The sequence below is a fragment of the Carassius carassius genome, chromosome 6 (genome assembly GCF_963082965.1).
Source record: "Carassius carassius chromosome 6, fCarCar2.1, whole genome shotgun sequence".
In the NCBI taxonomy this organism is placed as follows: Eukaryota; Metazoa; Chordata; class Actinopteri; order Cypriniformes; family Cyprinidae; genus Carassius; species Carassius carassius.
Window position 1 is genome coordinate 3,487,433 of NC_081760.1, and position 15,297 is coordinate 3,502,729.

The 15,297-nt window shown below is 36.6% G+C and overlaps 2 protein-coding genes across 3 annotated transcripts in view; one reads left to right on the forward strand and one right to left on the reverse strand.

Moving 5' to 3' along the window:
* The window catches only part of LOC132142243 (kelch-like protein 5), a 55,180-nt gene that overhangs the window by 35,904 nt on the left and 3,979 nt on the right, over window positions 1-15,297 (forward strand). For both annotated transcript variants that reach the window (XM_059551960.1, XM_059551958.1), the window contains exons 6-9: window positions 10,239-10,425; window positions 11,798-12,022; window positions 12,579-12,741; window positions 12,860-13,072. In XM_059551960.1, coding sequence (XP_059407943.1) covers window positions 10,239-10,425; window positions 11,798-12,022; window positions 12,579-12,741; window positions 12,860-13,072 — 788 coding nt within the window. The remainder of the gene's footprint in view (window positions 1-10,238; window positions 10,426-11,797; window positions 12,023-12,578; window positions 12,742-12,859; window positions 13,073-15,297) is intronic.
* Window positions 1-15,297, reverse strand: part of LOC132142244 (uncharacterized) — a 124,266-nt gene that overhangs the window by 690 nt on the left and 108,279 nt on the right. Inside the window, exon 2 of the mRNA XM_059551961.1 lies at window positions 2,845-3,529. Coding sequence (XP_059407944.1) covers window positions 2,848-3,498 — 651 coding nt within the window. The 5' untranslated portion in view covers window positions 3,499-3,529 and the 3' untranslated portion in view covers window positions 2,845-2,847. The remainder of the gene's footprint in view (window positions 1-2,844; window positions 3,530-15,297) is intronic.

Genomic DNA, 15,297 nt, shown 5'->3' on the forward strand with positions numbered 1-15,297 from the left:
GGGTTGTAGTGTGGTAGAAGGCTAGTTAGGTACGCAGGAGCTAAACCATTTAGGGCCTTATAGGTAAGTAATGATAATTTGTAACTGATACGGAACTTAATAGGTAGCCAGTGCAGAGACTGTAAAATTGGGGTAATATGATCATATTTTCTTGACCTCGTAAGGACTCTAGCTGCTGCATTTTGGACTTACCTGTAGCTTGTTTATTGACGAAGCAGGACAACCACGTAGAAGTGCATTACAATAGTCCAGTCTAGAGGTCATGAATGCATGAACTAGCTTTTCTGCATCAGAAACCGATAACATGTTTCGTAGCTTGGCAATGTTTCTAAGATGGAAGAATGCAGTTTTTGTAACATTGGAAATATGATTTTCAAAAGACAAATTGCTGTCTAATATAACACCCAGATTTCTGACTGTAGAGGAAGTAACAGTACATCCGTCTAGTTGCAGATTGTAATCTACAAGATTCTGTGTAGTGTTTTTTGGTCCAATATTTAATATCTCTGTCTTATCCGAATTTAATTAGAGAAAATTATTTGTCATCCAATCTTTTACATTTTTAACACACTCTGTCAGCTTAGATAATTGAGAAGTTTCATCTGGTCTCGTTGAGATATATAGCTGAGTATCATCAGCATAACAGTGGAAGCTAATTCCGTATTTTCTAATAATATTACCAAGGGGCAACATGTATATTGAAAATAGAAGGGGACCTAGGACGTGCCTTGTGGCACTCCATATTTTACTGATGATAAATGAGATGACACCCCATTTAAGTAAACAAAATGGTAGCGATCGGACAGGTAGGATCTAAACCATCTTAGAGCCTGCCCTTGAATACCTGTATAGTTTTGTAATCAGTGTATGAGTATGTCATGATCTATGGTGTCGAACGCAGCACTAAGATCAAGTAAGACTAGAAATGAGATGCAGCCTTGATCTGACGCAAGAAGCAGGTCATTTGTAATTTTAACAAGTGCAGTTTCTGTGCTATGGTGGGGCCTGAAACCTGACTGAAATTCTTCATACAGATCATTTTTATGCAGGAAGGTGCTCAATTGAGCAGACACAGCTTTTTCTAAAATTTTAGACATAAATGGAAGATTTGGCCTATAATTTGCCAGTACACTAGGATCTAGTTTTGGTTTCTTAATAAGAGGCTTAATAACCGCCAGCTTGAATGGTTTTGGGACGTGACCTAAAGATAACGACGAGTTAATGATATTGAGAAGTGGTTCTTCGGCTACAGGTAACAACTCTTTCAGTAATTTAGTGGGTACAGGATCTAATAAACATGTTGTTGGTTTAGATACAGTGATAAGTTTATTTAGCTCTTCCTGTCCTATAGTTGTAAAGCACTGCAGTTTATCTTTGGGTGCGATGGATGAAACTGAAGTGTTAGATGCTGTAGAATCTACATTCGCTATTGTATTTCTAATGTTATCTATTTTATCAGTGAAGAAATTCATAAAGTCATTACTATTTAACGTTGGTGGAATATTTGAATCAGGTGGTGTCTGGTAATTTGTTAATTTAGCCACTGTGCTAAATAAAAACCTTGGATTGTTTTGGTTATTTTCAATGAGTTTGTGTATATGCTCTGCCCTAGCAGTTTTTAGAGCCTGTCTATAGCTGGACATACTGTTTTTCCATGCAATTCTAAAAACTTCCAAGTTAGTTTTTCTCCATTTGCGTTCAAGACTACGAGTTTCTTTCTTGAGAGAGTGAGTATTACTGTTATACCATGGCACAGTATGTTTTTCTCTAACCTTTTTCAATTTGATGGGGGCAACAGTTTCTAATGTATTAGAGAAAATAGTGCCCATGTTGTCAGTCATTTCGTCTAATTCATGTGTATTTTTGGGTACAAATAGCAGTTGAGATAGATCAGGCAGGTTATTTGTGAATCTGTCTTTGGTGGCTGGAACAATAGTTCTACCCAGACGGTATCGCTGAGACATATAGTTAATATCAGTTATACGCAGCATGCACGATACAAGGAAATGGTCTGTAATATCATCACTTTGAGGTACAATATCTATAGCAGTAAGATCGCTTCCATGCGATATAATTAAATCTAGTGTATGATTAAAACGATGAGTGGGCCCGGTGACATTTTGCTTGACTCCAAAGGAGTTTATTAGGTCAGTAAACGCCTAGTCCTAATGTATCATTTGTATTATCAACGTGAATATTCAAATCTCCAATGATTAGCGCCTTATCAACTGTAACTAGAAGGTCTGAGAGGAAATCTGCAAATTCTTTTAGGAATTCTGTATATGGCCCTGGTGGTCTATACTCAGTAGCCAGAGCAAGAGATACATTAGATTTCTTTTGCATGTCTGACAGTGTAACATTTAGCAGAAGTATTTCAAAAGAGTTAAACCTGTGTCCTGTTTTCTGGGTAACATTGAGAATATCACTATATATTGTTGCAACACCTCCGCCACGGCCAGTCTGACGTGGCTCATGCTTATAACAGTAGTTTGGTGGAGTAGACTCATTTAGACCAAAATAATCATTTGGTTTTAGCCAGGTTTCAGTCAAGCAGAGTACATCAAAACTATTTTCTGTGATCATTTCATTTACAATAACTGCTTTGGGTGTGAGTGATCTAATATTTATGAGCCCAAACTTTAAAAATTGTTTTTGTTCAATTACTTTACATGTTTCTGGTTTAATCATGATAAGATTTTTTCTAGATCCTACCTTATATTTATATTTTGACCTCACTATTCGGGAAACAGACACAGTCTTAATAGTTTTTACATCACAAGTACTTTTATCATTTAAGCGGGTGGAACAAAACTCATCATAATAGTTATTTGAGTATTGTCTTACTAGTCACATGGAGCGAAGTGTCCTGGAGATGTTGTCAGAAAGCAGCTCCGCTCTGACTCTACTGGGGTGTAAGCCATCAGCACAAAACAACCTAGGACGCTCCCAGAAAAGATTCCAGTTATTAACAAATAGCAGTTTCTGTTCTTTACACCATGACAACAACCATTCATTTAAAGCAAAAAGTCTACTGAACCTTTCATGTCCTCGTCGATACGTGGGCAGTGGTCCTGACACGACGATCGTCGCCGCGGGCGTCGTGCTGCGAACCGTCTCGATCAGGCTGCTGAAGTCCCTCTTCAGCGTCTCCGTCTGCCGCAGCGTGGTGTCGTTAACCCCGGCGTGGAGCACGACCGATCTGGGGCTCTCGTCGGCCTTCAGGATCGCGGGTATCTGCGCAGAAACATCGAGAACACGAGCACCAGGGAAACAATGAGTGTGCACTTTACCTTCGGCTAACGTAGCATGGACGTGTCGGACGATGGAGTCTCGGATGATCACAGCGTCGTGTCCTGTCTCGCGGAGGGGAGCGAAGCGGTTCCGGATGGAGATCTCGAAGGCAGGAGGGGGAGAAGTCGTTGCCCAGGGCCCGGCTCGCGTCCTCCGCTGTGGATGCACCCAGGGTCCGTGGTGTCCCGGCGTCGGAGTGAAGGACATCTGGGAAGATCGCGTCCTGGGTGCACCGGGCCTGTGCAGAGAAACACACGGAGTAGACTTGGTGTGACTGTTAACAGCACGCTGTATACTTACCCTGGACTTGTGAGTTTCAGCCTGGGATGATTCCAGCGCGGCTCTCCGCTCTCTCAGCTGGGCCTGCCTCACCTCCAGGTCGCGAATCTGCTTCCCCACGGCCTCGACAATCAAAGGTAGAGATTCATCCGCCATTAAAGCAAGTAACAGTGAGTACAGCAGTGGTAATGTGTGTGAATAGAGTATTAGCAATGTAAGCGCAGTTAGCTGCAACCACGCCGCTGATGCTAACGGGCTATAAGCTAATAGCTGACCCGGGAGATCAAAATAAAACTAGTGATAGCGAGGCGCTCTAATTGTTTTTGTTGTAGAATACAATAGAGGATATATTCACACGTTATATAAACGGAAACGATGGTGTATAAAATTGATTTTAAAGTTAAAAATAGTCGATAAAAAGAATATAGTGACGGAGCTCAAATGCAGTACAGACGCCAAATGTTTGTCAACATTTGTCAAAATGTTGACAAAAATTGTCATTTTTGTCAACATTTCTAACTTTAATTTAAAGTTTTTTTTTTTTATGTTTTAGTTTTATATGCTGTATATATTTCAGCTTTATTTTAGTAACTGTAAACCATTTTTAATAGTTTAAGTTAACAATGGCAACACTGGTATGAACAGAGTTCATCATAATACTCACCAAATGTAAGTAAAAAAAAATGAGTAACTTTATTAGTAGTTACATCATATACATTGGGTAAAGTACGGCTGCACAAGTAATCAAATTTCTAATCGCGATTACAATTATGGATGCCACAATTACGCAATCGTTAAAAGCGGCAATTAATCGTTCAAAGTCCACTTATGTTATTCTGTATGCTTAAGATATGTTTTATTTCTTTCTACATGTTATATTAAGGGTTTTTCCATTGTTTTAGTTTTAGTATAACATTATTATATGATTCATATTTTAACTTATTTTATAATTTAAAGAAGAAACCAGTCCGATGTATATTTGACATTTGAAGCTTAATACCATAGAAAAGCACTAAAGGTTTTTCAGTTAGTGTTTTCAGCTTGTTTATTTTCATATAAAAATACGGCATGCAGTTGCATCAAACAATGGAATAAACATTATTCATTGTAAATTGTGATCATTTTTATTTATAATCACAGTTACAATTTCAAGGGAATAATTGACAATTATGATTTTTTTCATAATCATGCAGCCCTAGTGTAAAGGAAGAGTTTGCCAAAAAAATTAGGAAAAAAGAAAAATGTGTAGAGTATGACATAATATTTTTATAATTAAGTTACTCTGTAAAAATTATTGTGTGACCTTTTCATGATCCAAATAAAAAAAAAAACATACAGTACAAGCAATTTAATTCGCCAGAAATGTATGTGATGGTACATATGTGGAATTTTTTTTACATTACAGTATATCACCATATAAATACATTAGGAGCAAAATCATTTTCAAAATACACTTCTATTCAGTGATGAAATAATTATGCCTGTGCAAAGTGCCGCTTGATTGCTTGTAACATTGCAAAATGCAAACTATATTATCACTAAGATCTGATCTGCTAAATGTGAATATGAGTCATGAAGAAATTAAAAGTTCAGCCATGAAACTGTACTTGCATTCTAATTGGTTCATGCCATGCAATGTTCCCACCCAGTCAGATTCACATACTTATTATTTTTTGTACTGTAAATATACGGGACATATTCAATGATTGCTATGTCTGCACGCTATGCGTGTCCTCATGTTAGCCCACCACCTCCCCAGCACCACCTGCCTAGATCTGCTCTGAAGGATCTTCCTCACTTTAGCAGCAGCAGCATGTTTCCTTTAAATTTATGATCCGAGCTTTTAGCAGAAGCAGGTCTACTTGCTCTACAGCAGCAGCAGCAGCAGCAGCAGCGACATAGAGTTTTCATGAGTGAACTTAAGATATTTTAAACTTTAACATCATGGCGTTCTTTAAAGATGCATTGAAATAATGTGCATTGTGAAAAGCGCTATATAAGTAAATCGACTTGGATGCTACATTTTTATTTCGGTGTGGTGAGAAACTAATTTCAGGGTTGGACTGTGTGTGAACTTACAGGCTGTCTCTATGGGGCTATAGCACTGCAGCAGAAAATATTATGCCGTTATTACAGTTACTATCCAAGATACCCCTCTAATTAAAAGCTTCTCAATTTACTAGCCAGCTGAGGGAGGATATAAACAGTGCAGATGAGAGGATGAATGTGATGAACTAAAACTCGTTAACAGGGCCGCAAGAGGTTTCGTTTAAGACGACTATGAGAAAAAGAGAGACACGGGAGGAAGAAGAAAAAAGAATTTCCCATGTGATGTTTATGGATAAGGTGGATATGATTTAGAGTTTTATGTGTGTGTGTGTGTGTTTGTGGCTGTTTTAGCTTCTTAAAAGCTTGTTTGCCCAGGAGTAGTAACCTATAAGACAAGTCTCTGTATTCTGTTAGAGACCCTGAGGACACCATCTCTGTCTCTCACTGGGATTCCCACCTTTAAAAACGGAATGTAGGTAGGACCCTTTGTCAGAAGTTTCATCAGAATCTTGTTTCCTCTCTTCATCGTGTCTCCAGAGTCCTCTGGGAAAGATTCACTCCTGTCAGGTTATCAAAGTGTGTCTTTAAGTGGATGAGGGTTAGAGTTTGGTTTGGAACCCAGTTTGTTACATAGCTCTGTAGTGTTAAAGATCAATCGGGAATATAAAAAATAAATAAATAATACATATATATATATATATATATATATATATGTGTGTGTATATGTATATAAATTGTTATTTTTATTTTTTTTAAACTGCCAATACTTTGTAGGTATTGCTAATCATTCTGTACTAGAGATACACCAATCGACCCACAAGTGACCAGAATTAGCGATTTTCTGCATGATCAGCTCGGACGATTCCGAGGTTTTCAGGTTTTCAGGTCAGGTTTCAGGTTCAGGTTTTCAGTTTCTGAGTTTTTCGTTTTCAGTTTACATTTGTTCATAATTTCATAACATTTTAAAATGTTTTAACATTTATAAACGTAGGAAATGACATCGGTTTTGTTATACAGCAACTAATTTCTACCTTTCCAGTAACAGAGCACTTTATTTTGAGAGTTAAGTGAGAGACAATCTAACTTATTCCAGATTGGGGGAATTGTAATGCTTAATCATTTCTTTTATCATAATATATAATTAATATATAATATAATTGAATCGGACAAGAAAATTGCAATTGTTGCATCTATATGCTCTCATTCCACATGGATGCATAAAACTGACAGTAAAGACGTTAGTAATATTTAGAGATGTTCCGATACCCTTTTTCTCTTCCCGATACCGATTCCGATACCTGGGCTCAGGGTATCGGCCGATACCGAGTACTGATCCGATACCTGGGTGTGTATCTGTATATACAGCTGTATATACTACTAGCCCTGTGTAAATTTCTAGAATTATTTTATGGTGTGCTCCAGACTTATCCCTTGATAAAACATGAACAAATACATGGTTAACTACTGTATTTATTACAGTATTTTTATTATCTGACATGAATTTGACAGTAATATTATTTAATTTCTTAAGCGAAAAAGAACTTCAAATGCAGCCAAAAATCTAACACCGCAAACTAAAAAAGGTATTTTAGTATTTTAGTTTTACAATATTGGTGTATAAAAAACTGCAACAAATAAGTCTAGGAATATAAAAATATCTATATTAATCAGATAATCTCTTTACAACAAAACAAGTAAAAAACAAGCAACCGTCTAGGCATAATTATTATTATTAATAGAGACGTATTATTACTACATAGAGACGTAGCTAAATCTACTGTAGGCTACAACAGTAGCTTAATATATTGTCAATTTACTCGCCATGAAGATCTTTGAGTGTCTGTGTTTATGATATGACAGTTTTCTCAAATGAAACGTTAAATTCTCATGAAGTGACGGTTTATGCGTTCATGTCCTCATATAGTGACACACGGCAGAGACTACAAAACCGCGAGCTCGGCGCATCTGCGCCCGTCACCCACAGAGATGTAGAATTTGCAGGAGTAATATTTAAATAGTATTTTGCAGTTTAATATTCACAGACACTAGTATATATATTCGGCTACAGTCTGGAGCCCTGCGCTTAGACTAACACGGAAGCGACTGAACGCAGCTGCGGGTAACGAATATACTCAAACTTACTACCGGTTCTACAGAGACGCTGGTATCATCACATTTTAAAATTTGCAGCACCGTCTTGGTCCCTAGTTGCCGTTTTACTGTCTGGTTGGTCCAGTCTGAAATACTGCTAAACAGCGGACATACTGCTAACCACTGATCTATAATATAGAAGCGGCTTCACTGTCTGTTGGCAGTTTAGAACGCGATGAGCGATCCAGTCATATATAGATCAGTGCTGCTAACGCGTTTTCATTTCTTCTTCGCTGCTCTACACAGGGGTTGCTTGTGGCATTACAGCACAACGGCCTGTGTTTGCAATGCATTCTGAGCAGCGAAGAAGAACCGTGCAGCGGTTAGGCAAAGCTGGCGTTCATAACTAGGTCTTGAAAATGGTATCGGATCGGTATATGGGTTCATGTACTCGCCGATGCCGATGCCAGAATTTGTTGTGGTATCGGAGATATTTCCGATACTAGTATCGGAATCGGAACAACTCTAGTAATATTACAAAAGTTTATATTTAAAATACTTTTCCTCCAACGTTATATTTTATTAAAAATCCTGCAAAAAAAATACATATTAAAAAATATTAAAAAGAAATGTTTTGTGAGCAGCAAATCAGCATATTATAATGATTTCTGATGGATCATGTAACACTGGAGACTAACGTAATGATGCTGAAAATTCTACTTTACATCACAGGGATATTTGCATATTTTAGCTATTTTACATTAAAACAGTAACACTGTGAAAAACTTTTACATTGTATTTCTGGTTAAATAAATGCCTTCTTGCTAAGCTTAGGAATTTTTTATCTGTGGTGTTTACAAGTATCTGAAAACATAATTTATCACTCATTACTTCTTCTTTTTTGTAATCAACATTAAATACAGTCATGTATCAAGAATGTTTTATGTATTCTTCGAGGATGAAGTCTTCAGATTTGCCTTCACTTTTTAAAGTGTATTTCAAAGCCTCTTTTTAGTCTTTTCCGTGTCTGCAGCAGCTTTGCACATTTAGTTTATGAACGTTTTTCCTATTCTTCAATGAATTTTTGCTCCAAGCTTCTGGACTTCAGTTTTTTAGGTCATACCACAGATGTTCAAATGGATTCAAGCCTGTTCTTTTGTAGTTTTTGCTGTGTGCTTTGGACCATTGACCTGCTGGAAAATTAGTCTACGCCATAAACCTAGATCTTTGGCTGAAACGTGTTCTCATCAATAATGTCCTGTTGAAAGCAACACCAGAGTATGCTTGCTGGCTGGTCATGGTATTACCTACAGTATATGCACTGTAGAGCTATGTTTGGTTTGTGCCAAACAGACCTCAAATTAAACTTCATTAGTCTGAAATTTCTTCCAGAAGATTTCAGGGTTGTCACATGGATTCGAACAATATCCAGCACTGACGTAATGACAGTTTTCTTCTTGACACTCCCTTGCAGATGCCAGATCTGTGATGAGATTGTTAATGACTAGAATGTTTTGTTCATTTCAGACAAATAACTCTGCATCCTGTCAGTGTTGTGGCTGGTGCCTAGGTCACTCACATGAACACCCTTCCTGTCTGGATGATTTAAAGCTTTAAGCTAATCTTAAAGCTAATCTTCTCTGCAGCATAAATCAACATCTTGAAGTTGGCATGCAATTCATTGGTCTTTATGACAGCATGACTGATGTGATTTCGGTTTTTAGAGAAGCAATTAAACAGCCGTGCATTTACAATAAACACAAAGTTGCCCTGAAGTGAGTTGAAGTGTATTCAATAACAATTTAGTATGCAGACAGAGATAAAAATACAAAAAAAACAAGTTTAAAATGTACATTTAGCGACATTAGCTTAACCATTCAAGTGAGATTGGGGCATAAGTTGGTTTTGTCCAGCCAGTGGCGGAAGGGAGGAGTGTTTGGGCAGTTTTTTTGAGACATTGTTATTTTTGCAATTCCATTTAGTAGCAATCTATATATATAAAGAAGAGAAAATAATTGATATTTAAAATAAATGACAATCTTATTATTGATTGTGTCTATGCACTATACACATTGTTTTTTTTTAATAATGTAATATTATTTTTTACATTATTATTTTATAATGTAAGTTTTTTTTTTTTTTTGCATGTAGTGTGTAGCATAGCTTGATACCTTCACTATATTTGTTTTCATAACCTTCAGTTTGCACATTGCACCTCTGGAATACCTTTCCCCCACCCCCAATAAAATACTAAATTATTATTTTTTTTAAATCCAATTATTTAAACAAATAAACAACTGAATAACCATTAGCTGTAGCCCTAATTAATACATTTCTTAAGACATCTAAATACTCTCCAGAAAGAGGATTCTTCATAATCTACATAAAAACATGTAAGCGATAAGGCTAAGAGGAAAATAGTGCTTTAAGAAAGAATTCCCTCCTCTTAACATTATACATTTTATAATGTGTAGTTTTGGTGATATTGGGTCATACAGTTATACAGTTATTGTCTTTTCTTCATGCAGTTTTTAGCCGATATGGAGTCAAATCCACTGCTACGAGACAGTGTGGAGTGTCAGCGTCTGGTGATGGAGGCCATGAAGTATCATTTGTTGCCAGAGAGACGGCCGCTTCTCCAGAGCCCAAGGACACGTCCACGCAAGGCCACTGTCGGGGCACTTTTCGCTGTGGGAGGCATGGATGCCACAAAAGGTATTCTTTTCATATCCTTTTTTTTTTTTTTTTTTTTTTTAAGTTCTGTATGCCTTAGCTGCTGCTTCTTCTTCTTCTTCTTCTTCTTTTTTTTTTACATTATCTGAGTTGATAACAAGGTAACCTCCATTTCTCCCTTGTTCACTCTCTTTGTCTGTCTGTCTTTCTCCATTAGTGCAGTGGACTGCTGAGACATTACCATTTTCAGAGTCTTTTAGGTTAATGGTGCTTTCAACATTAAGTGTTTTACATTTGAGTAGATCAAAAATGAGAAAAAAGTTTGTATTTAAATTAGCATTGTGTCCTCTTTGTGGTGAAAGGTCTCATCTGTTATGAACTTGGAAGGTCTGAATTATGTACTGTTTAATGAGGCTGAAGGTGAATGGTATGAACTGAATTCAGAGCAGTGTTGTGTTAATGGTGAATCATAAAGGTGATTCATATAATTCATAGTTCGTACCGACTGGTGTATAGAGTGCCACAGTGACGGCACACTTTGTTCCATTCATGTTCTTCATTGGAATTTTTAATTATTTCTCAATAAAGAGTTCCAAGGCGTGAACTAACCCCCCCCCCCAGCTCTGAGATTAATCACAGCATTACTTGGATTAGAAGAAAAAAATCTGAGAAAGACTGAAGTCCATTGGAACTGAATGAACTGAAACGCTGCAATGTGCATAATTATATAAAATAAAACTATATAAAAAAAGTGAATTGGATTTTGCTTCTGGAACCGAATGTTGCACTGGCCTGTACAGGGGCAGAACCAGGTTTTCAAGGGTTTTTGAAGTGGCTCTGTAGCTTCCCTACTGTAATCTTACTCATTCTATACAATTACTGTAGATTTTTAGAAGGTAAAACAAGCTGATTGTCTAGAAGAGAAGCATGGAGACTTCTGCTTTCACAGTTTGGTCCTTAGGGCTTTATACTTCCTGTTGTTCATTTCTTATTCCAGCCTGTAACTAAGAGATGATATTCTCTTAAAAACAGGGTTGTTTTTTTGTCTTTTGTGCTTTCCCTGTACTATGAATGAATGCCTAAACAGCCTTGATTGTAAATTTTCTCTTTATTTAGATATTTACAGTGAATTTATGTAATTCATTTATTTTTATTTTTGCAGATTTTTACTTTTTTATTTTTGAGCATAAACCTCACAAAGTGTACTTTGTAATTTGATTTATAACAGCTATTTTTTCTTCTTCAGATTTCTACTTTCTGTAACAGTCAAGGCTTTAAAGGGTTTTTTGTTCTCTGTATTGATATAAGGGAATGTTTGTGAAGTCTTGCACGTGTGTAAAGTGCTAATAGTGTGGCATACAGAAGGACCAGACTGTACAGGTGTTTTTAAAACTGATTGTAACTGTTTTTAAAGGGGCCACTAGTATTGAGCAGTACTGTTTACGGAGGGACACGTGGCGGCAGGTGGCTGTCATGAGTGGAAGAAGGCTGCAGTTTGGTGTGGCGGTTCTTGACGACCGCCTCTATGTGGTCGGGGGACGAGATGGACTCAAGACCCTCAACACAGTAGAGTGTTATAACCCCCGCAGCAAGAGCTGGAGCGTCATGCCCCCCATGTCCACACACAGACACGGCCTGGGTGAGGAATAACATTTGCATTTAGTATCTTCATCGGACTTTTCATGATAATTCACAGTATTAATTGCTTGACACAATATTTAGAGTGAAATCTGTGAAATCAGTTTTTTTTATTATTATAAACTTTATTATAGTTATTTTTACTTTTGATAATTACATTCTACTGTACGATATTAATGTATTTCTGTCATAATTTCTTCAAGTTAAACCAAACTTTTGTTTTTACAAGTTATAGTGAAGATTTTGGGTTTCTGTGTGTATTTTATAAAAGTTGTATTCATCCACATCAAACAGAACATGCTTTTTGTGGTTTAATATTAATAGACACTAGTCTATTTAATGATTTAGTTAATTGTACATCCCAAATTCGGAGACATTCCATGTTATATATGTATATTCTATGTTTATGACTTGATTTGCGCTTTTGTCAATGTTTCTGCACTGCAGAAATCAAAAGGCCTACACAATATTTTCAAGCATATTACACTTGAAGAATCATTAAAAGCCAAATGAAGGCTTATGTGTGACATCTCATCATTTTGTGTGTGTGTTTGTAGGCGTTGCAGTGTTAGAAGGCCCCATGTATGCAGTGGGAGGTCATGACGGTTGGAGCTATCTCAGCACGGTGGAGCGCTGGGACCCTCAAGCTCGCCAGTGGAGCTTTGTTGCATCCATGGCAACACCTCGAAGCACTGTGGGAGTTGCAGTGTTAAACAGCAAGTAAGCACAGACAGCAAAAAAAGCGTGCTTCTAACTAAACAGACTCCATGTCTGCCATTTAAAATGCTGTCTATCTTTTTAATCTATAATGTTCTCCTTTTCTGTCTCTTTTTTTAAGGCTATATGCTGTGGGCGGCAGGGATGGAAGTTCATGTCTGAAATCAGTGGAGTGTTTCGATCCTCACACCAATAAATGGAGCAGCTGCGCTCCCATGTCTAAACGCAGAGGCGGTGTTGGTGTAGCGACGTGGAATGGCTTTCTGTATGCCATCGGTGGCCATGATGCTCCAGCGTCAAGTTTAGCCTCTCGACTGTCAGACTGCGTCGAAAGGTAAGAGGGACAAAATCTAAAGATCTGGAACGGGGTCAATGGGTCAACGTTTAGGTGTAAAAACTTCTTTCTGCAGTTTTCTGCCAAAATAAAAGCAGTTGTTTCACATTATTATTATTAACCTTTTGGATTCGATTAACGCGTATACGCATTATGAGGCATTTTCTCCTGATAACCTCGAAAAGAAATCAAATTACACTTTCAGTTTTGATCGTACAGATAAGAGCAATACATCTATTGAATCTGTAAAGGGTCTACTTTTTTTGTATACAGACATAATAACAACAAAACTTTGTGCATTTATAAAATAAAGATAAACAAGGTGTGCTGTCTGCAGCCTTTGTCTGCGCTGATCTTCATTTACAAACACGTCATTAAAATGAACTGTAACTCCGTGAATACTCAACGAAGAGACATGAGAGAGATATCTATAGAAAGTCGGACATGTCTACTTTTAAACTAAACAAGTGCAAAATATTATGTGATAAAGTAATCCATATGAAAACAATGCAATGTTCGTTTTTCACGTCTCCCTTCATTATATCTAATGCGACCACGCCCCCGCGCTGAACACGCTATTGAGATTATAATGTTTCACTGAAGCACGCGGCTTAAATACGCCCACACAACAGAAGACAATGCAGAGAGACAGTTCTTCAAGTTTTTTTATTTTACTGTTTGCTTCGCAATGAGAGGAATAAGACATAATTCACCCCAAAAAGATGTGATGAGGATTATATCAGGATTTGAGATTTGGATATCCTCAGAAAAAAAAGAATGAAGCGCTCTATTCAGCAGAGATCATAAACATGTGTAAGTCTCTTTTTATTTATTTATATACTTGTACTAGTTTTCACATAACCTGTAAACATTTTACTAGTTAGACTTTTTCCAAACTATAATTCCTGACGAAATGTATAATCAAGTGAAACATTATGAAGTTTCAATAACAATATACACTACTATACCATTCAAAAGCTTGATGTAAATAATATAAATGTAACAAATAAATAAAACTGTAACAAACAATGCTGTTCTTTCAATTTATCCCCCCCAAAAATAAAACATATTCTCAGCTCTTTTCAACATTAATAATAATAATAATAATAATAACAATAAATGTTTTTTTTTTTAGAAAGTAAGATTGTTAAAAGGATTTCTGAAGGATTGTGTGACTGGAGTAATGATGCAAAAATTCAGCTTTGAAAGTCAGCTTTGATTGTTCCTAATAAACTGCTTAACTGCACTCGCAAGTGAATATTACATTATGTTGTTGGATAATTAAATATATTCTAAATAAACTACAAACATAAAATTATATAGATTTTTGTTCTCACATTCTTTCTTGTAACTCTTCCCTCTCAGTGGCACAGATGACTGAGAGGCTCATTATGCAGCTCATTATGCAGGCCTTTGTCTTCTCAGGTGTAAATCACAATGATATTCATGATAGTTAACGCCCACTCGCATATGACTTTTACCAACAAAAAGTGTCTTAGAAAATTTAAATCACTATATTGTTTTCTGTAAGTGAGCAAACAAGATGATTTTCACACAATTTAGAAAGAAAAATTCAAGGCTACAAGCTCCAGTTCTCAAAAGTCCCGGGAGCCATTGTTCTGTATGTGTTTTATTGCCTTATTCAAGTGATTTAACATTTTTAGTTTTTCACTAACCACGCATAACATTTTTTTTTCTCAAAAACACAATCATGTACATACATGCTGCTCACATATTATTATAGCCCAGTTTGTGCTGATTACATTGAGATTAGACTTTAGCCATTTAGATGTTTATAAGCAACTGAAAAAAAGCACAAATGTCAGGGCATGACAACTTCTCCAGGCCCCAAAAATACCCTTAGACCTCAGAGGGTTAATATTATATTATTTTTCTTGAATGGTATTTAATATACAGTGAAAATATCCCTTTAGTTATATTTCTTATTTTGTTTATTTATTCAGTTTTGTTATAACTACAATTATCTGGTTAATCACACCTAACCTATTTTTGTGGCCTATTTTTGGTCACAACAACCCACCATCTGAGAAACTCTGCTGTAGTTTTAACTCAGTATTTATGATTTTAAAAAGACAAGAATATTCTTATGTTGTGTAAGTGGCAAATACCAGTATATGTTGCTAAAATAGTCATATGCTATGGTTAGGTTTGAATGTGTTCACATCAAAGTGCTACAGATGAGTCCCTGAAGAGAAACTGACTAA